Below are 21,054 nucleotides of genomic sequence, written 5' to 3'. Positions count from 1 at the left end.
ACAGAGTGATTAAACAGATCAACACTATATATAATATCACTGTACCTGTAACAGAGTGACTAAACAGATCAACACTATATATAATATCACTGTACCTGTAACAGACAGAGTGATTAAACAGATCAACACTATATATAATATCACTGTACCTGTAACAGACAGTGATTAAACAGATCAATACCATATATAATATCACTGTACCTGTAACAGAGTGATTAAACAGATCAACACTATATATAATATCACTGTACCTGTAACAGAGTGATTAAACAGATCAACACTATATATAATATCACTGTACCTGTAACAGACAGAGTGACTAAACAGATCAACACTATATATAATATCACTGTACCTGTAACAGACAGAGTGACTAAACAGATCAACACTATATATAATATCACTGTACCTGTAACAGACAGAGTGATTAAACAGATCAACACTATATATAATATCACTGTACCTGTAACAGAGTGACTAAACAGATCAACACTATATATAATATCACTGTACCTGTAACAGACAGAGTGATTAAACAGATCAACACTATATATAATATCACTGTACCTGTAACAGACAGTGATTAAACAGATCAATACCATATATAATATCACTGTACCTGTAACAGACAGAGTGATTAAACAGATCAACACTATATATAATATCACTGTACCTGTAACAGACAGAGTGATTAAACAGGTCAACACTATATATAATATCACTGTACCTGTAACAGACAGTGTGATTAAACAGATCAACACTATATATAATATCACTGTACCTGTAACAGACAGTGATTAAACAGATCAACACTATATGTAATATCACTGTACCTGTAACAGAGTGATTAAACAGATCAACACTATATATAATATCACTGTACCTGTAACAGACAGAGTGATTAAACAGATCAACACTATATATAATATCACTGTACCTGTAACAGACAGAGTGACTAAACAGATCAACACTATATATAATATCACTGTACCTGTAACAGAGTGATTAAACAGATCAACACTATATATAATATCACTGTACCTGTAACAGAGTGATTAAACAGATCAACACTATATATAATATCACTGTACCTGTAACAGAGTGATTAAACAGATCAACACTATATATAATATCACTGTACCTGTAACAGACAGAGTGATTAAACAGATCAACACTATATGTAATATCACTGTACCTGTAACAGACAGAGTGACTAAACAGATCAACACTATATGTAATATCACTGTACCTGTAACAGACAGAGTGACTAAACAGATCAACACTATATATAATATCACTGTACCTGTAACAGAGTGATTAAACAGATCAACACTATATATAATATCACTGTACCTGTAACAGACAGAGTGATTAAACAGATCAACACTATATGTAATATCACTGTACCTGTAACAGACAGAGTGACTAAACAGATCAACACTATATATAATATCACTGTACCTGTAACAGAGTGATTAAACAGATCAACACTATATATAATATCACTGTACCTGTAACAGACAGAGTGATTAAACAGATCAACACTATATATAATATCACTGTACCTGTAACAGACAGAGTGATTAAACAGATCCACACTATATATAATATCACTGTACCTGTAACAGACAGTGATTAAACAGATCAACACTATATATAATATCACTGTACCTGTAACAGACAGAGTGATTAAACAGATCCACACTATATATAATATCACTGTACCTGTAACAGACAGAGTGATTAAACAGATCAACACTATATATAATATCACTGTACCTGTAACAGACAGAGTGATTAAACAGATCAACACTATATATAATATCACTGTACCTGTAACAGACAGTGTGATTAAACAGATCAACACTATATATAATATCACTGTACCTGTAACAGAGTGATTAAACAGATCAACACGATCCCTCCAGTACTGCTGCTCATTCTGTGCACCAGTTCTGGAAGTCTACGTCACTGGCTTTCTAGACATCACTGAGCTGTCTAATTACCCACACCTGGTTCCCATTTCCCCTGATTAGCAATTATATAAATGTGCCCTTTGTTCACCATTGTCTTGGTCAGGTATTGTTTCCATGTCTGTTGGTCTTGTGAGTACCTGTGCTTTGTTGCTTTGGTTTTCGTGCAACGTGTATTACGTGTCTCATTACGTGTCTCGTCCCGTGTTATTACGTGTCTCGTCCCGTGTATTACGTGTCTCGTCCCGTGTATTACGTGTCTCGTCCCGTGTTATTACGTGTCTCGTTCCGTGTTATTACGTGTCTCGTCCCGTGTATTACGTGTCTCGTCCCGTGTTATTACGTGTCTCGTCCCGTGTATTACGTGTCTCGTCCCGTGTATTACGTGTCTCGTCCCGTGTATTACGTGTCTCGTCCCGTGTATTACGTGTCTCGTATTACGTGTCTCGTCCCGTGTATTACGTGTCTCACCCCGTGTATTTATTAGAGGTTTAACATGGCTGTTTTGTTTGGTTTTCATCCTGTGTTTTGGGCTTCGTGACTTTTTATGGCAGGTTGTATTGTTTGATGGACTATTTAAACCTATTACGTATTCCTGCGCCTGTCTCCTGCCATTTAAACAACGTGACACTAACGTTTGTAATTTAAAATGTCAGACTTGATTTTCCCTAACAAACTGTCAACCACCACATTAATTATAGTCCACATAATAATTCACTTTTCCTGTTGCTGCAGGAATATTAAGATCCTACGTCTGTATACGGTTGTGTGTAAATACTGTCTGTATTGCACTGTAAACACACATTTCTATATTGATTGTTCTGAAACTGTTATTGTCAGAACCTCAAATATAGGAGGACAAATGTTCAATCCTCTACGGTCCGTCAAGCTGTACAGCAGCCTAAAGACTGACCACCAGGTTCAATGATAGCACCTATCCCCAAGCTGAGGCTAATCAGCAGTGGCTCAATCACAGTCTTGTCCAACTAACCTTGTGGGGACAAAATTCAGTCCTGTTCACAATCCTATTTTCCTTTACCTTGACCCCAAAACCTACTAACCCTAGCTCCTAAACCTAATTCTAACATTCATTCAACTTAACCTTAAACCCCCTAGGACTTGCATTTGATCTTGTGGGGACTAACAACATTTTTGTCTGTTTACTATTCTTGTGGGGACTTCTGGCTGATAATGCCCACACACGGAGACCATCTGTAGGAGAGACCATGTGTAGGGAAGGCAAATAAGCCCATGGAGTCTGTATCAAAGTCTAGAGAGCTGGTTGTTAAGGATGAAGAAAAGTTAAAACACACATCCTACACAGTATAGATGTCAACCCTACTCCCTATCAGACTGGTCCTAAAGGGCCCTCAGATAAATCAGCTGTCTCACACGCTGACACACACACAGGCCCACATGCACACACACACTGCAGTGCTACAATGTTTGTCTGCATGTCTATTTTACCCTGGTTAATCATCTCATCACTATGTAGATCAACACTCCTACACTGAGACACTTTATGAATACTGACCCTGATGTAACAACCAAAACACAGCTCAAAACAAGAAGTAAAATGATACACCTCAATAATATGACTTGACTGAAAACAAAACCAGAAACTATATTTCAAGATATTGTTAAGAGTACTTACAGAGTGAAGTGAAAGGGAGAGGTATTGTACAGGGAGTCAACATACTGGCAGTTAGTGTGAATTCTGTTGTTGACACATTTAACTGTCCTTTCCTTCCTCTTTAAGACATTAACATGGATGATGACCAGACCAGCATCTCAGAAAAAGGGTTCCTGTATTTCAATACATATTGTGTAACAGATTGCATATCTACTTGCCTTCATTTTAAGGAGTGGGACTACATTTTTTTAAATGAGCTAAATGTTTCAAATTTCCAATGTGATATTTTGACTACACAGAGAACCATTTAAACAATGTGTCGACTACAGAGGGCTTGATGCGGTTGCTAGGTGATTTCTGACGTATCCGAAAGCCCTCTATACTATTTAGAATGTTTACAATTTCTTATGTGTTGTCTTGTCCTTCTGAGTTCTGTATATACAGGTCAAATTTCCAAGATGTCACTCAAGTAGAACCCATTCCATTTTAAACCCATGACCATCACTCCTCATCAGCTGTATCAAATTAATACTGAAGGTTCCAGTGTTCTGGACTAGAGCTCCACCTACTGGTATCTCAACATTACTGCACCAGCCTAATAATAATGTCCTCAATAATGTTGGGTTAATAACAACATAAACTGAAAATACATTAGATAAACTAGTGGAAAAGCTAAACTGTTTACTTGACAAAGTTACAGTTAACTTCTTATGGATGGGGGCAGTATTGAGTAGCTTGGATGAATAAGGTGCCCAAAGTAAACGGCCTGCTCCTCAGTCTCAGTTGCTAATATATGCATATTATTATTAGTATTGGATAGAAAACACTCTGAAGTTTCGAAAACTTTGAATGATGTCTGTGAGTATAACAGAACTCATATGGCAGGCAAAAACCTGAGGAGAAATCAAAACCGGAAGTGAGAAATCTGAGGTTGGTATGTATTCAACACAGTTCCCATTGGAATCCCCTTTAGGTATTAATGAAGTTGCACTTCCTAGGTCTTCCACTAGATGTCAACCGTTTAAGAAATTTGAACGAGGCTTCTACTGTGTTGTGGGACTGAATGACAGCAGAATAAATCAGGTGTCGCTGACAGTCAGCCATTTCCTGGTCAAGTGCATTTCACATGATAGCGACCTGCGTTCCATGACTCCTCAAGACACAAAGGATTACTCCGGTTGGAACTTTATTGAAGATTAATGATAAAAACATCCTAATGATTGATTCTGTACTTAGTTTGAAATGTTTCTTCGACCTGTAATGTAACTTTTTGAAGTTTTTGTCCGACGTAACGCTGACCAGAGCGAGCGTTTGGATATGTATACCAAACACGCTAACAAAAGTAGCTAATTGGACATAAATAATGTACATTATCAAACAAATCAAGTATTTATTGTGGACCTGGGATTCCTGGGAGTGCATTCTGATGGAGATCATCAAAGGTAAGGGAATATTTAGCATTTAATTTATGGTTTATGTTGACCACAACATGGCGGCTATTTTGACTTGATTGTTCTGAGCGCCGTCTCAGATTAAATATACCACTTCATGATTGTGTCCCACTTGTTGTTGATTCTTCACAAAAAAATACAGTTTTATATCTTTATGTTTGAAGCCTGAAATGTGGCAAAAGGTCGCAAAGTTCAAGGGGGCCGAATACTTTCGCAAGGCACTGTAAATATGAACTTTATCAAACAAAACATACATGTATTGTGTAACATGAAGTCCTATGAGTGTCATCTGATGAAGATCATCAAAGGTTAGTGATTCATTTTATCTCAATTTGTGCTTTTTGTGACTCCTCTCTTTGGCTGGGAAAATGACTGTGTTTTTCTGTGGCTTGGTGGTGACCTAACATAATCGTTTGTGGTGCTTTCACCGTAAAGACTATTTGAAATCGGACACTGTGGTGGGATTAACAACAAGACTACCTTTAAAACGGTATAAGATACACGTTTGAGGAATTTAAATTTTGAGATTTCTGTTGTTATGATTTTGGCGCCCTGCACTTTCACTGGCTGTTGTCATATCATCCCGTTAACGGGATTGCAGCCCAAATTAAGCAAACACACTGTTGTAGTACAATATGCCACTATCATATTCTGTTACACTGTTGGGCCTTTTGTACAATAGAGAAGGATGGTGGGCAGAGACATAGGAGGAGAGGCTCATTGTAATGGCTGGAATAGAATTATGGGATATCGTTCCATTTATTCCATTCCAGCCTTTACAATGAGCCCGTCCTTCTATATATCTGCCCACCAGCCTCCTCCGTTGTACAGTACCGGTAGTAGTAGAGGGATCAGTACCATCATCACCATTGTGATTCTGTGTTGAATGTATAGGCTAATGTAGACTGTTACCATAGGCCTGTTGTCCATATATGGTCTAATGTAGCCTGTCCATATATACAGTTGAAGTCGGAAGTTTACACACACCTTAGCCAAATACATTTAAACTAAGTTTTTAACAATTCCTGACATTTAATCCCAGTAAAAATATCCTGTCTTAGGTCAGTTAGGATCACCACTTTGATTTAAGAATGTGAAATGTCATGATAATAGTTGAGAGAATGATTTATTTCAGCTTTTATTTATTTCATCACATTCCCAGTAGGTCTGAAGTTTACATTCTAATTGAGTGTATTTGGTAGCATTGCCTTTAAATTTTTTAACTTGGGTAAAACCTTTTGGGTACCTTCCTCAAGCTTCACACAATAAGCTGGGTGATTTTTGGCCCATTTCTCCTGACAGAGCTGGTGTAACTGAGTCAGGTTTGTAGTCCTCCTTGCTCACACATGCTTTTTCAGTTTTCTATATTTTCTATAGGATTGAGGTCAGGGCTTTGTGATGGCCACCTTGACTTTGTTGTCCATAAGCCATTTTGCCACAACTTTGGAAGTATGCTTGGGGTCAATGTCCATTTGGAAGACCCATTTGCGATCAAGCTTTAACTTTCTGACTGTCTTGATGTTGCTTCAATATATCCACATTTTCCCTCCTCGTGATGCCATTTATATTGTGAAGTGCACTAGTCCCCCCTGCAGCAAAGCACCCCCAAAATATGATGCTGCCACCACTGTGCTTCACGGTTTGAATGGTGTTCTTCAGCTTGCAAGCCTCCCCCTTTTTCCTCCAAACATAACAATGGTCATTATGGCCAAATTGCTCCCAAGGATGAACCAGACTTGTGGAGGGCTCCAATTTGTTTTCTGAGGTCTTGGCTGATTTCTTTTGATTTTCCCATGATGTCAAGCAGAGGCACTGAGTTTGAAGGTACGCCTTGAAATACATCCACAGGTACACCTCTAATTGACTCAAATCATGTCAATTAGACTATCAGAAGCTTCTAAAGCCATGACATCATTTTCTGGAATTTTCCAAACTGTTTAAAGGCACAGTGAACTTAGTGTATGTAAACTTCTGACCCACTGGAATTGTGATACAGTTGTTTATAAGTGAAATAATCTGTCTGTAAACAATTGTTGGAAAAGTTACTTGTGTCATGCACAAAGTAGATGTCCTAACCGACTTGCGAAATCTACAGTTTGTTAACAAGAAATTTGTGGAGTGGTTGAAAAACAAGTTTTAATGAATCCAACTTAAATGTATGTAAACTTCTGACTTTAATTGTACCTATGTGAGAGTGGATTCTCAGCCCTCACTAGCATAAAAACTGAATACAGGCACAGACTGTGTGTGGAAAATGATTTAAGACTGAGACTCTCTCCAATACAACCCAACGTTGCATCGTTATGTGCATCCTTTCAAGCACACCCTTCTCATTAACCTGTGGTGAGTTACTCACAATGAACAAATAAGGTTTTACATGTAAGATGGCAAAATAATGAGCAAAATGATTCACTAATATTATATATTTTTTTGTGCCCTGGTCCTATAAGAGCTCTTTGTCACTTCCCACGAGCCGGGTTGTGACAAACTCACACTCATTCTTTATCCTCATGTTACCCTCATGTTTAATAAATGTATCGTATAGTGTGTGTGCGGCAGGCTTACAATGATGGCAAAAAACTATATTTGAGAGTGCTAGACGGGGTACACAACTGGAGGTTGAATGTTTGAAGGGGTACGGGACTATAAAAAGTTTGGGAACCACTGATCTGAACCAACAACACTTACTGGCAGTGCAGAGAAACAAGAAGTAGCCTCCTGTAAGTGTGAATTCTAAACAGGGAGATAAGACATTAACATGCATTATCAGCATCTCAGAAGAGGGTTGCATTTCTTCATTTGAGGAGTGGGCCATACATTTTTTAAAGAGGAAAAATGTGACCCATTCCTATCACTCCTCATCAGCTGCATCAGTTTTACTGAATGTTCCAGTGTTCTAGACTAGAGCGCTCCCTACTGGCATCTCAACATTACTGCAGCCTCCAGTCTTCATATGATGTCCTCATTCATTTGGGCAGTAATAGGAATACAAAAATGTTCTCTACCAGCGGAGCTACAGGGAACTATATTCTGTATAGTCGAATGTGTTTATACAGATTCCTGATACCCCAACGTCACTGTCTCATGTTAATACTACTCCTAAACACAACCCACCATCACTGTGTCTCATGTTAATACTACTCCTAAACACAACCCACCATCACTGTGTCTCATGTTAATACTACTACTAACCACAACCCACCATCACTGTGTCTCATGTTTATACGACTCCTAAAGCTCTTATGAAGCATCAACTCAATCAATCTTACTCTTACTTTAGGCCATTTTCAAAATGTCTCCACAACAATCTGTTACTCTCAGAGGTCAACCAGTTAGGGCTAGGCAGAATACTGCCCCCTTTGGATGAATTGCGTGCCCATAGTAAACTGAAAAAAAATCTGTCCAAAATTGCTAATTTATGCATATAATAATTATTATTGGATAGAAAACACTCAAGCTTCTAAAACCGTTTGAATTATGTCTGTAAGTATAGCAGAACTCACAGGGCAGGCAATCTCCCAAACTATTTTTGGGAGCCTGAAACTTGGGGCAACTTTGACGTCATCGCTCCCACCCTTCCCAACCAGCTATGGATCTGGAGACACTTTCTATGTCTTCCACTAGATGTCCTCATTCAGTACAGCGTTTAATTGTGCAAATCCCGTGAGCTTTGACCCTTTGGTAGGCAAAAGACTGAGTGTCGCGAGAAAATACAAGGTGACCAGAGAGCGCTTTTTGGAGAGACTTTCCTTTGTTCCAGAATGCCTGAGAAGAAGCAAGAATGTCCGACAGATTAGAGAATTGTTTTGTACGTTTAGAACATCCTAAAGCTTGATTCTGCACTTAGTTTGACCAGTTTAGTCGACATATAATATGTAATTTTGAAGTTTTGATGCGCAACTGTTCGGGACCAGAAGTGATTTTGGATGCATTTCAGCTGGAACTCATAGCATACGCTACTATAGAGGCACACGAAGTGAAACAAAACGATGTATTGGGTAAGTATGACTCCTTCCACTACATTCTGATCGAAGACCATCAAAGGTAAGGGAATATTTATGTTGTAATTTTGTATTTCTGTTGACTCCAACATAGCGGAGAAATATTGCTTACGTCTGAGCGCCGTCTCAGATTATTACATAGTCAACTAATTCTGTAACGTTAAAATGTGTGGAGGTTAAATATTTCTAAGAATATTTTTGCATTGCCTGCGCCACGGTTTCAGCTGAGCGGGGGGGGGGGGGGGGGGGGGTACCCCTAGGGGAACCTGTACCGTTAACACGTTAAAATAGCAAGCACGAGTATTATATATGAAACCAGATGTACATCCCATCTTTTGCAGCATGCAGTATTTGTAATATGTATTTTATACTATATTTTCTGCTAATATTTATCAGGGGTGCCAATAATTACAGTCGTGACTGTATATCTCACAATCAGATTCATATATAAAAGTACATTAACACACAAACACACCACACAGTTATACTTGACAGTGTAATACACTGACGTGAACATTATCCTTCAGCAGAAATACATTTTGGTATTACTGGCATACTGTACTCTACTGATCATGTTTTAAACACGCTATTGAATAATCTGAACTTAACTAAACACATGTACTATTATCTATTGTATTATTGACTGTACGCTTGTTTACTCCATGTGTAACTCTGTTGTTGTTTGTGTCGCACTGCTTTGCTTTATCTTAGCCAGGTTGCAGTTGTAAATGAGAACTTGTTCTCAACTGGCCTACCTGGTTAAATAAAAGAATACAAATAAAATCATCAATAAAACAATACATCATATAATACATTATTACATCATTAATCTAATATTTCACATTTGCAATATAGAATCCACAATACCATAACATTACTTGCTTTTGTGTGTGTGTGTGTCTGTCACATTAACAGCAACCACAATACCCATGATCTTATAGTAAAAACATTGGAAGGAGTCCCATGAAATTACATAGTAGACTTTGTTTTAGGGATGTCCTAAAATGTACACCGTAGAGAAGATCATTTCATGTCTATTGAAGAGGATCAGTGACATGTCAGAATTGGAAAGCATACTAATTTGCACAATGCTGATTTGTTGATGTTACATCATGTACTCTCAAATCAAACTATTTTTTCTTATGCCCTGTGTGCTACCAAGGGGTACAGGAACAGTGAATTCTATACAACAAAAGGCATGTGTTTAAGTCAGCTTAAAGCTACAGTCTGTGATTGGTACATCCATTTTCAGATTTTTAAATGAATGATGTATGGCCATTAATTCTTGAAGAATATAACTTAAATGCTTAGGAGCTTATTTCAACGGTACTACCGCATCAGAACCCTTTAAAACAGGGTTAAAACAATCATTTCGATCTCATGGATAGAATTCCAGAGTGGTTACATTTCTCCAGACAGAATTCTCAGCTCTTTACCAAAACAGATGGTGAAGTGACCGTGTTTTTTTTTAAATCCCAGAATGTAGTTTTAGATGATATAATACATTTTGTTAATAATGTCATTTTTGTGTAGTTGTGCTTTTGCTTGTAATGCAAACGAAAGTGAAACCTTTGGATGGAGACCCATAGTCGACTTTTGTCATAAGGAGTCGGGATGTCCTGAAAGATAATTTCACAGGTGTATAGAAGAGGACCAGTGACATCATGCTAGAACTGAAATGCTTGCTCATTTGCATGATATTAAGTATATATGTTCTATCATCATAATACTCTCATGTCAACAAACTGATATTTCTTCTTTGTTCAACTTATTTTAAAATAGACCCTATAGGCATTAGCTCTGTCATTGTTTTACTTTGTTAATATATCAGTGACTTAAAGGAGGCCACATTCACTGTTTGACAAAAAGGAAGAGCGTGAGAACCAATGGAGGATGAACGCATTTATTAACCTTTTCTCAAGGATAAACAAACACTGGCCACTCATCACCTTTTCTCATGGATAAACAAACACTGGCCACTCATCACATTTTCTCATGGATAAACAAACACTGGCCACTCATCACATTTTCTCATGGATAAACAAACACTGGCCACTCATCACATTTTCTCATGGATAAACAAACACTGGCCACTCATCACATTTTCTCATGGATAAACAAACACTGGCCACTCATCACCTTTTCTCAAGGATAAACAAACACTGGCCACTCATCACCTTTTCTCAAGGATAAACAAACACTGGCCACTCATCACCTTTTCTCATGGATAAACAAACACTGGCCACTCATCACATTTTCTCATGGATAAACAAACACTGGCCACTCATCACATTTTCTCATGGATAAACAAACACTGGCCACTCATCACCTTTTCTCAAGGATAAACAAACACTGGCCACTCATCACCTTTTCTCATGGATAAACAAACACTGGCCACTCATCACATTTTCTCATGGATAAACAAACACTGGCCACTCATCACCTTTTCTCATGGATAAACAAACACTGGCCACTCATCACATTTTCTCATGGATAAACAAACACTGGCCACTCATCACATTTTCTCATGGATAAACAAACACTGGCCACTCATCACATTTTCTCATGGATAAACAAACACTGGCCACTCATCACATTTTCTCATGGATAAACAAACACTGGCCACTCATCACCTTTTCTCAAGGATAAACAAACACTGGCCACTCATCACCTTTTCTCAAGGATAAACAAACACTGGCCACTCATCACCTTTTCTCATGGATAAACAAACACTGGCCACTCATCACATTTTCTCATGGATAAACAAACACTGGCCACTCATCACCTTTTCTCATGGATAAACAAACACTGGCCACTCATCACATTTTCTCAAGGATAAACAAACACTGGCCACTCATCACATTTTCTCATGGATAAACAAACACTGGCCACTCATCACATTTTCTCATGGATAAACAAACACTGGCCACTCATCACATTTTCTCATGGATAAACAAACACTGGCCACTCATCACATTTTCTCATGGATAAACAAACACTGGCCACTCATCACATTTGACAAGAAGTAAGAAACACGTTCAGATAAGCGATTAAATAAGCGTTATAGTATCATGCTTGACAGTCTCAATATCAATGCCAAGTTAATGTCATACATCGAATCGAATAAGAGTGCAGCTGTATAGTCTTGTGCAGATTATTGTTTGCTAAAGTTTAGTCTAAAGACACAACTAAAAATTGGCCTAAACCAATGACTTAGGAAACACATTTCAATTCAGGAAGTAAACTGAAATGTCCGATTTTCTCAATGCTTTTCAATGAGGAACAATTGGAATTGGAATTTTCCTAAATCGAAATGGAATTGACCCCAACCCTGAGTGCAACTTTTCAAAATGTCCATTGTTACACCATATTATGAGTTCAAGGAAATGCACTTTGTCCTGAAGGAGGTTGCTGAGGTGAGAACGGGTCATAATAATGGCTGGAACGAGGCAAGTAGAATGGAAACCATGTGTTTGATGTATTTTATACCATTCCACTTATTCCGCTCCGGCAATTACCACGAGTCCATCCTCCCCAATGAAGGTGCCACCATCCCCCTGTGCTTCAGCTATTGATGGAGGGAGTTCTCAAGGACAATGAGTTGTCACTAGGGGGTCAACCGTTTTGCTTATTGATCACATCATTGTCTACTCTTCCAATAAACAGCAGCATATGAATGCCCTTGATGATGTCTGTGAGTTCAGTGTTCTAGTATTGACTCTGTTGTAATGGCAGAAAACATTCACCGGGTGGCAGCACTGGGGCGGCTGAATTTCACAGCAGCATACTGGACATCCTCGTCCTGAATCTGGGGCTGAGGCAGCTGGACGGTGGAGTATAGAGGCACTTCCTGGTTTTTGGAGCCAGAGAAGTGGACGCTGGCATAGTGAACATCATCCTGGTTGTCTGTGTCAGCTGCCTGTGCTGCAGTAGAGGTCATGGCCATGCCTGAGATGTTGTCATACACTGGACTAGAGTCTCCCTGATGGAGAAAGAGAGGACAGACAACATAAGGAGTAGAAATGTTCCACAAAGAATACACAGTCACCTTCTGTTTCCAACAGACTCACCTGTACATTCTCTGATGTATCTCTTGTGTCAGAGGTGGATTTGGAGGCCTTCTTCCTGTTTTACACATTAATGAATCAATCAATCAATATTACTAAAGCTAAATAATAAAACTGAAAAATGTGTTTTCACTTCACTCACCTGAACCACATGAAGCCAGAGAGACAGAGGATGAGAACCAGAACAACCACTATGATTCCTACAGCTGCAGTCACAAAAGAGGTGGGTTTCCCTATGATACAGCATGGATGATTTGAGTACATGGCATGATATAATGAACTACAAATGAACTATAATACAGGACAGTAATACTTGTTAAGGGATCTTATAACCCAGTGTAAACTAAGGTGTAATTAGTCAGAGTAGAATGATTAAAGATTAGATTGAAACATGTAGTTCTGTATTGAAGTATTGAAGATGTAACTTTACCTGCTACAATGATCATCAGAGCTGTAGAGTTCATAGATCCTCTTCCATTCTGGGCCTCACAGTAATATCCTCCTCTGTCCTCAGAGATGATGTTAGTGATGCTGTAACTCTGTCCTGATGCTTTTGGTGAGGCTACGTTCTTCTTGTACCAGGTGTATTTGTCCACAGGTGGGTTGGCATCACTGCTGCAGGTCAGAGTCACTGAACTGCCCTCCACTATTTCACCAGAGGGACTGACTGACACTGAGGTGTTCTTTGGGCCATCTGGTGGACAATATGTAACACATTGTTCATACATAGAGCTTTACATGAGGAGCATCATGGAACTTGGACTTATGATCAAAATAAATGAAATATTAATATAAATATGTGTAACTTAGACATTAATGTAACAATACAGTGTTTGTGAAGTACGTGTAGTTACTACAGTAATGAGATGAGTACAATCATGGAACTGGGACATAGATTGAAATAATAGATAGAATAGATGAGAGAAGATGTTACTAAAAGAATACAACTGGAGATGTTTCACACATCCTCACATGTGACAGTGAGAGTCTCTTCAACAGAGTGGAGATCCTCATGTCCTTCTACAGAACAGGAGAATCTGCCTGCATCCTCACTGCTGACTGGGTTTAGGAACAGACTGGTAGATTTTGTGGTTACATGTCCATTCTTGTACCAAACGTAGGTGGGGTTGTCACCCAGAGTACAGGTGGTGCTACAGGTCAGTGTCACCTTCTGTCCCTCTGTCACAGTGGGAGGAGTCACCTTCACCAGCAGACCTAAATGAAAGAGGATTAAAACACTGAGTACATCATTAAGTAATCATTTGCAGGTCTGGAGTAGATAACAACATTAAAACCATCAATGACCTGTTGTCTAGTTCAAATGAGGCAGGAGTGGACGTTCTCAAATCATCAATTCAGACATTCCTATTATACCATACATTCATATTAATTGTATTATTACTGTACAAATCAAAACAATTTTTCCAGAACCACTTAAACAGATCAACACTATATATAATATCACTGTACCTGTAACAGACAAAGTGACTCCAGGATTGCCAAAATATTTCCCTCCAGTCTGATCTGTTATGAATCTGAATTTGTACGTAGCTGAGTCACTCTCTCTCAGGTCTGTGATTGTCAGGGTGTGGCCATTCGTCTTATCACTATGGTACGTCACACGACCATTGTAGTCTGAGTCATTTCTCAGATTTACATAATTCTCCACATCAAACGTTTTGATGAACCAGAAGGTTGATGTGACTGTACCACTGGGATATGTGTAAGAGCTGGACAGATTCACTGTTGACCCCTTCAAGGTACAGATACTCCGAGTGGTGTATGTAACACTCCAGCCATACTGACCCAGTACCACTGAAACACAGTTAGACATCACAAGGACGTTACATTAAGTTCAAGGTCTTGTGACTCACACTAACACTTTGTTCCATAGTTGCTGAGTTGAGACATAGATACTCTTTGGTTGAGTGTGAATGGAAACCACAGATAAGCTTCACTCAGTGAGGTGAGAAAGACAACTGTTTAAAATGGAGTGGAGACGCCAAATGTGTCGACAGTAGAACATAAAAATGGTTATGCTTTTAGAAATATCTGTAGTTTGACAAACTGGGCAACTTAAAGATGTGAATGAGAGCGTACCTGCTACAGACCAGAGAAAGACCAACAGAGAAAGACGACCACCTGCTGTTCTCAAGACCATTGTTGCATCTCCCACCCTGCAGTCTTAGAAACATAAACAACAACTCTCTCTATAGCTGGTGAATAACTCCACCTGATACATTGAAGTAGAAACTGTAAATGGGGTACAGGACCTCATTACTGAAAATGAACCAGGCTCATGTTGTGTTGTGTTGTTTTGTGCTATATGGTTGTCAATGTGAATACTGTCTGTCTGTAAGTCTATTCCACTATGTATGTAATGTGTGTGACGTCTATTTAAGATGACATGATGTATGATGCAAAAACTATTTATCTAATGGATACAATAAAGTCATCATCATCATCACCATCATCATCACCATCATTATAAACAACAACAACTTATTGAACAGATCTGTAGAACTGTAAACACATATTTCTGAATGTTCTGAAGCTGTTTTATTCTCAGAACCCCAAATACAGGAGGATAAATGTTCAATCATCTACGGTCCGTCAAGCTGTATAGCAGCCTAAAGACTGACGCCCGGTTTCAATTATAGCTCCTATCCCCAAGCTGTGAGGATAAACAGAAGTCACACACACAATGTTACAATGTTTGTTTGCTTGTCTATTTTACCCCGATTAATCATCTCATCACTATGTATATCAACACTTCTACACTGAGACACTTCATGAATACAGACCCTGATGTAACAACCAAAACACAGCTCAAAACATAACAAGTAAAATGATACATTACCCTCAAGTATTTGACTTATGACTAAAAACAAATAACCAAAAACTATTTTTCCAGATATTGTCAACTGTACTTACAGGGTGAAGTGAAGGGGAGAGGTCTTGTACAGTGAATCAACTTACTGGTAGTGAGTGGGAACTGCTAGTAAGTGTCAGTTCTGTGGTTGATACATATTTAAAGTAGATGACAACTGTCCTCTCCTTCCTCTTTAAGACACAAACATGCATGACGACCAGAACAGTACATCAGAAAAGGGAGGTTACTGTATTAAAATGGGTCCTACATTTCTATAATAGACAAAATGTCCCCCATTTCCACTTTTATATAAATACAGAACCATGTTAACAATATGTTGACTATTCTATATGGAATGTTTATAATATCTTAGAATGTGTTGCCTTGTCCCTCTGAGTTCTACATGGAACAGGTCAAAGTTCCATTTACATTTGGTCAGTTCCATGATGTCATTCATTCTATTCTACAAACACATTTAATGTACACTCCTCATCAGCTGCATCAAAGACCCTGCCCTGACCACCTTTAGTGTCTACAACATTGTTGTTGTAAAGGCGTTGGCCTGGGCAACAACCCCCTCAAGATTCTAATGATGACTTCATCTCCATCATCTAACATCAATAACCAAACATGTTTCACATCTCAGGCCGAGGGGGCGGGGGAAGGAAATCAGAGGAGCACTCCTCACTTTGATTGACACTTACTCCTACTGTGTGTCCAGTGTGCTGTCTGTGCTGTGTGTCAGAAGACTACAAAAGCGGTGACACCCTCCCAACAGCCCCATTCTCTCCAAGGTTCCTGTTCCCTTTTCAGGTACCTACACGGTCCCTCCTCCTCTTCCTCAATCGTCATATTCATTATTCCTTCTCTTCTTCCTTAATCTGTATCCTGACGGTACGTGGTGTTCAGGGTTGTCAGGGTTGCCATGGTTTCCTGTCTCTCCCTCTCTGGTCAGGCTTGTGTTTGAAGCGACACCTGTCACCATAGAAACAGCCAGTGGTCCTCCAGAAGAAACACTCGTCACCATTGATGGGAGCCGTCCTCCTGGTCCTGGGAGAGAGACACACAAACAGTATGAAAACACAAACACCTGCACCTGTGTTTAACAGACGGGAGACTCTGGCAGCTCAGGACAGGAGGAAGATTCTGGCAGCTCTGGACAGGCTCGGGAGCACCTGTAGGGAGGAGACGGAGAGACAGCCTGGTGCGGGGGGCTGCCACCGGAGGGCTGGTGCGTGGAGGCGGCACCGGCTAGACCGGACCGTGGAGGCACACTGGAGGTCTCGAGCACCGAGCCTGCCCAACCCTACCTGGCTGAATGCTCCCTGTAGCTAGGCCAGTGCGGCGAGGTGGAATAGCCCGAACCGGACTGTGCTGCTGCCTTCTCATACCACCGCCTCTCGGCTTTCGCTGCCTCCAGCTCTGCCTTGGGGCGGCGATATTCTCCAGCCTGTGCCCAGGGTCCCTTGCCGTCCAGAATCTCCTCCCATGTCCAGGAGTCCTGAGATCGCTGCTGCTGCTGCCCATTACCACCCTGCTTGGTCCTTTGGTGGTGGGTGATTCTGTAACGCCCGTCGTCGGTGGAAGAAGAGGAGGACCAAGGTGCAGCGTAGTATATGTCCATATTTATTAAATGAACACAGAAATAACAAAGAGACCGACCGAAAACAGTTCTGGCTGGTGCAGACACACAACAGAAAACAATCACCCACAACTCAAAGGTGAAACCAGGCTACCTAAGTATGGTTCTCAATCAGGGACAACGATTGACAGCTGCCTCTGATTGAGAACCATTCCAGGCCAAACAGAGAAAACCCAAATTATAGAAAAAAGAACATAGACTGCCCACCCCAACTCACGCCCTGACCATACTAAAACAAAGACAAAACAAAGGAACTAAGGTCAGAACGTGACACTGTGCTCCTGCTTCCACCTTCCATTTCAAACGTTTATATGAGATGATTGGTAACACTTTATAACTCATAATTATTCATTATAAATGCTTATATATATGTTTATAAATTGTAGATGATGTTTTGACAGCCAGATGGATGTCCTTACCCTGTGGAGGCATACTGGGAGGCTGGGGAGGTGTTGAGGCCTATGGGGTTGGTCCTCTGAGGAGAGGGAGGTGTTCTCTGCATTTAGCTGTCTGGGTACCTGATCACCAGCCTGGTGCTCTCCAGCTCCACCCCCTGGACCGGAGGACAAACAGCAGGCACATTCCAAATACATGCAATGGGACCAATAGCATTGTCCCACAAGTACAATGGAACCAATAACAAAGCTTGTTTTTCCTTTGCTGCCAGAAATTAGTTGAATCGTTGTACTTTTCTCTCTGTGTTGAACGATGGTGATACTATTTAAAGCTCTAAACTGAAGCTCTAAACTGAAGGCTCTTGACTCTGTGTATCATGCAGAGACGTCTAACTCACCATTGTGATCTCTACTGTGCTGTCAGGTGGACATCAGTAGCAACACGCAGCCTAAAACCCTGGTCCATTCCTATTCAGAAGGCCATTTAAGGAAAACTGAGCGGAGTGGAAGGGAGGTAGAGGAGATGAAGTGAGAGAGTGAAGGGGAGAAAGGATGGGGAGATAGAAGGAGTGGGGAGAGGGAGAAGACAGACTGACACACACACACAATCAGCAATTTCCACGTTCACAGTAGAAAGCTCAGACACTGACCTTCAACCCCTTCAGTGCACTCCCCTTGAGGAAGTATCCCTTTGGCCAATCAGGGTTGAGCTGGATGGACTTCTGAGTGTCTGACAGGCAGAGGGGTAGAGCTCCAGACACCAGTAGCAGTATAAACCATATTCCCAGAGAACAAAAGAAATACAAGAAATGAGATCAAAGTAGAAATAGTCCATCCAGACCTTTAAAACCTAGCAAATCTGTTGGACCACTTTAATGTGAGTACTCCTGCAATAGTCTAGGGAGCAACATACCCATACCACACACACACACACACACACACACACACACCCATACAACGTCTGAACTACCGGGAAAGACTCTGGCAAGTTCCAGACTCAGTGTGTGTTTACATGTGTGTGTGCGTGTGTGCGTGCGTGCATGTTTGTGTGTGTGTTTGTTGATGAACAGTGCTGATTGTTGATCTATTACAGTTTATCTCCTGACAGTAATGGAGTATCCCTGGCTGGCCTATAGGCTAGCCACTCATGCATTATGTTGCTCAATGGCGCCATCATGTGTACAATAGGCAGAAATACAAGAAACATAATTGATTTATTTGTTGTCTATTTATTGTCTTAAGCTGAGCTTATTTACAACATGATACTTGTACTGTATTCAATGTAAAAAAAAATGAAAAATGTAATGTATCTAAAATAGGTAATAATTCATAATTTGATAATAAAACAAGCAATATTATGACACTGAACAATATGGTATTACATAATATAAAATATAAAATGCCCAATAACATCTGACACCATTACAAAGTAAAACGTATTAAAACAAATCAGGAGAAACTCCAGAGCTAAAATGATTTAAAAGCTCTTATCAATATTATTCATTTTGTGTCACTAAAACAAGCCAATACTTTATCTATTATAAAAAATCTGGAATTGGCTAAATCCCATAGAAAAAGATCAACAATAGATAAGTACACAAGAAAAGTGGGCTATTTATTAAGGGGAGCAGGTCCAGAAAGGAAACCCGAGGGCCCGCCTCAACTGAGAATGGAACCAATTAGAGGCTAGTATCATTCATGACTTCCTTATTGACCTGGTCTGCTCTTACATCCTTCTGCCGCTTGCTGCTACTAAGCGCTGGCTTCTTTTTCTCCATTGACTGCTGCTGTAACTATCTGTTTCTCACTATGCTGCTGATGTCTGATATAATGTTTTCTTTGTAAGTGCTCGCTAGCTGTGTTTAAACCTCACCAGCATCGTTCAATATGCTCATGTTGCAATGTTTGGCTGCTGCGGTGATGTGATTGATTGTGAGGATCAACCATGTTACTGCTCTGTTTTCAGTTAATAGCCGGCGACATGTAGAATTAGCTAAGTAGAATTAGCCTCAGGAGTAGTCAATCATATAGCCTACTTGTTTGTTCCCAATAACAGCTTTCGAGCTGAGTCAATGCACTCCGTGAACCATCATGGAGAATAGTCCTTCATCCATACAAGGAGGAAGAAGCCTGTGCTAGACTAGCATACAGGCTATGTGTTGCTATACAGTGAGTGAGAAGCAATGTTTTCAGATCATGAGCAGGAGATACTGTTTATCACAGTGATGCAGTAGTATTTCAGTCTGTGGACGTTAACTAGTTTAGTACAACATGTCGTCAGCTCACGAAACCGCTGAAATCAATGCACACGATCAGCTATAGCTTACATTTTACAGGTCATCCTGGTCACATTAGTCGGTGTGACTTTCGCCGACAGTCACTATTCAAATGTTGTCCAAAATGTTTCTGCTTATCCTGCCCCCCCCTGTCAAATATATCCTGCCCCCCCCGTCAAATATATCCTGCCCCCCCTGTCAAATATATCCTGCCCCCCCCGTCAAATATATCCTGCCCCCCCTGTCAAATATATCCTGCCCCCCCTGTCAAATATATCCTGCCCCCCCCGTCAAATATATCCTGCCCCCCCTGTCAAATATATCCTGCCCCCCCCGTCAAATATATCCTGCCCCCCCGTCAAATATATCCTGCCCCCCCAGTCATATATATCCTGCCCCCCCCCTGTCAAATATATCCTGCCCCCCCGTCAAATATATCCTGCCCCCCCTGTCAAATATATCCTGCCCCCCCGTCAAATATATCCTGCCCCCCCAGTCATATATATCCTGCCCCCCCTGTCAAATATATCCTGCCCCCCCCCTGTCAAATATATCCTCCCCCCCCCGTAAAATATATCCTGCCCCCCTGTCAAATATATCCTGCCCCCCCTGTCAAAAAAATCCTTCACAGTCTTTGACTGTAGCCTGTAGCGAATGTTCTATATTTGCGGGGTAGTGGTGGGTGGTGAGGGCGTCAGACTTTCACTTTATCACATAGTCGTGAGGTTGCAGATGGGTTATTAG

At 40.3% G+C, this 21,054-nt stretch overlaps 1 protein-coding gene and 1 long non-coding RNA gene across 2 annotated transcripts in view; both read right to left on the bottom strand.

Moving 5' to 3' along the window:
• The window catches only part of LOC118938185 (sialoadhesin-like), a 43,870-nt gene that overhangs the window by 15,462 nt on the left and 7,354 nt on the right, over positions 1 to 21,054 (bottom strand). The window contains exons 3-9 of the mRNA XM_036940120.1: positions 15,226 to 15,309; positions 14,596 to 14,940; positions 14,098 to 14,340; positions 13,556 to 13,819; positions 13,268 to 13,358; positions 13,129 to 13,183; positions 10,970 to 13,040 (exon numbers count right to left, since the gene is read on the bottom strand). Of these exons, the coding sequence (XP_036796015.1) occupies positions 12,801 to 13,040; positions 13,129 to 13,183; positions 13,268 to 13,358; positions 13,556 to 13,819; positions 14,098 to 14,340; positions 14,596 to 14,940; positions 15,226 to 15,309 (1,322 nt within the window). The 3' untranslated portion in view covers positions 10,970 to 12,800. The remainder of the gene's footprint in view (positions 1 to 10,969; positions 13,041 to 13,128; positions 13,184 to 13,267; positions 13,359 to 13,555; positions 13,820 to 14,097; positions 14,341 to 14,595; positions 14,941 to 15,225; positions 15,310 to 21,054) is intronic.
• Positions 17,818 to 20,446, bottom strand: LOC118938188. The gene is made up of 3 exons (XR_005035437.1): positions 18,685 to 20,446; positions 18,433 to 18,502; positions 17,818 to 18,192 (listed from the first exon to the last, which is right to left on the bottom strand). It is a non-coding gene; the product is annotated as an uncharacterized LOC118938188 (long non-coding RNA).

This window comes from Oncorhynchus mykiss, chromosome 13 (assembly GCF_013265735.2).
Source record: "Oncorhynchus mykiss isolate Arlee chromosome 13, USDA_OmykA_1.1, whole genome shotgun sequence".
Classification (NCBI taxonomy): Eukaryota; Metazoa; Chordata; class Actinopteri; order Salmoniformes; family Salmonidae; genus Oncorhynchus; species Oncorhynchus mykiss.
Note: the sequence above shows the minus strand (reverse complement) of the source record. Positions and strands in the feature narration are given on the sequence as shown.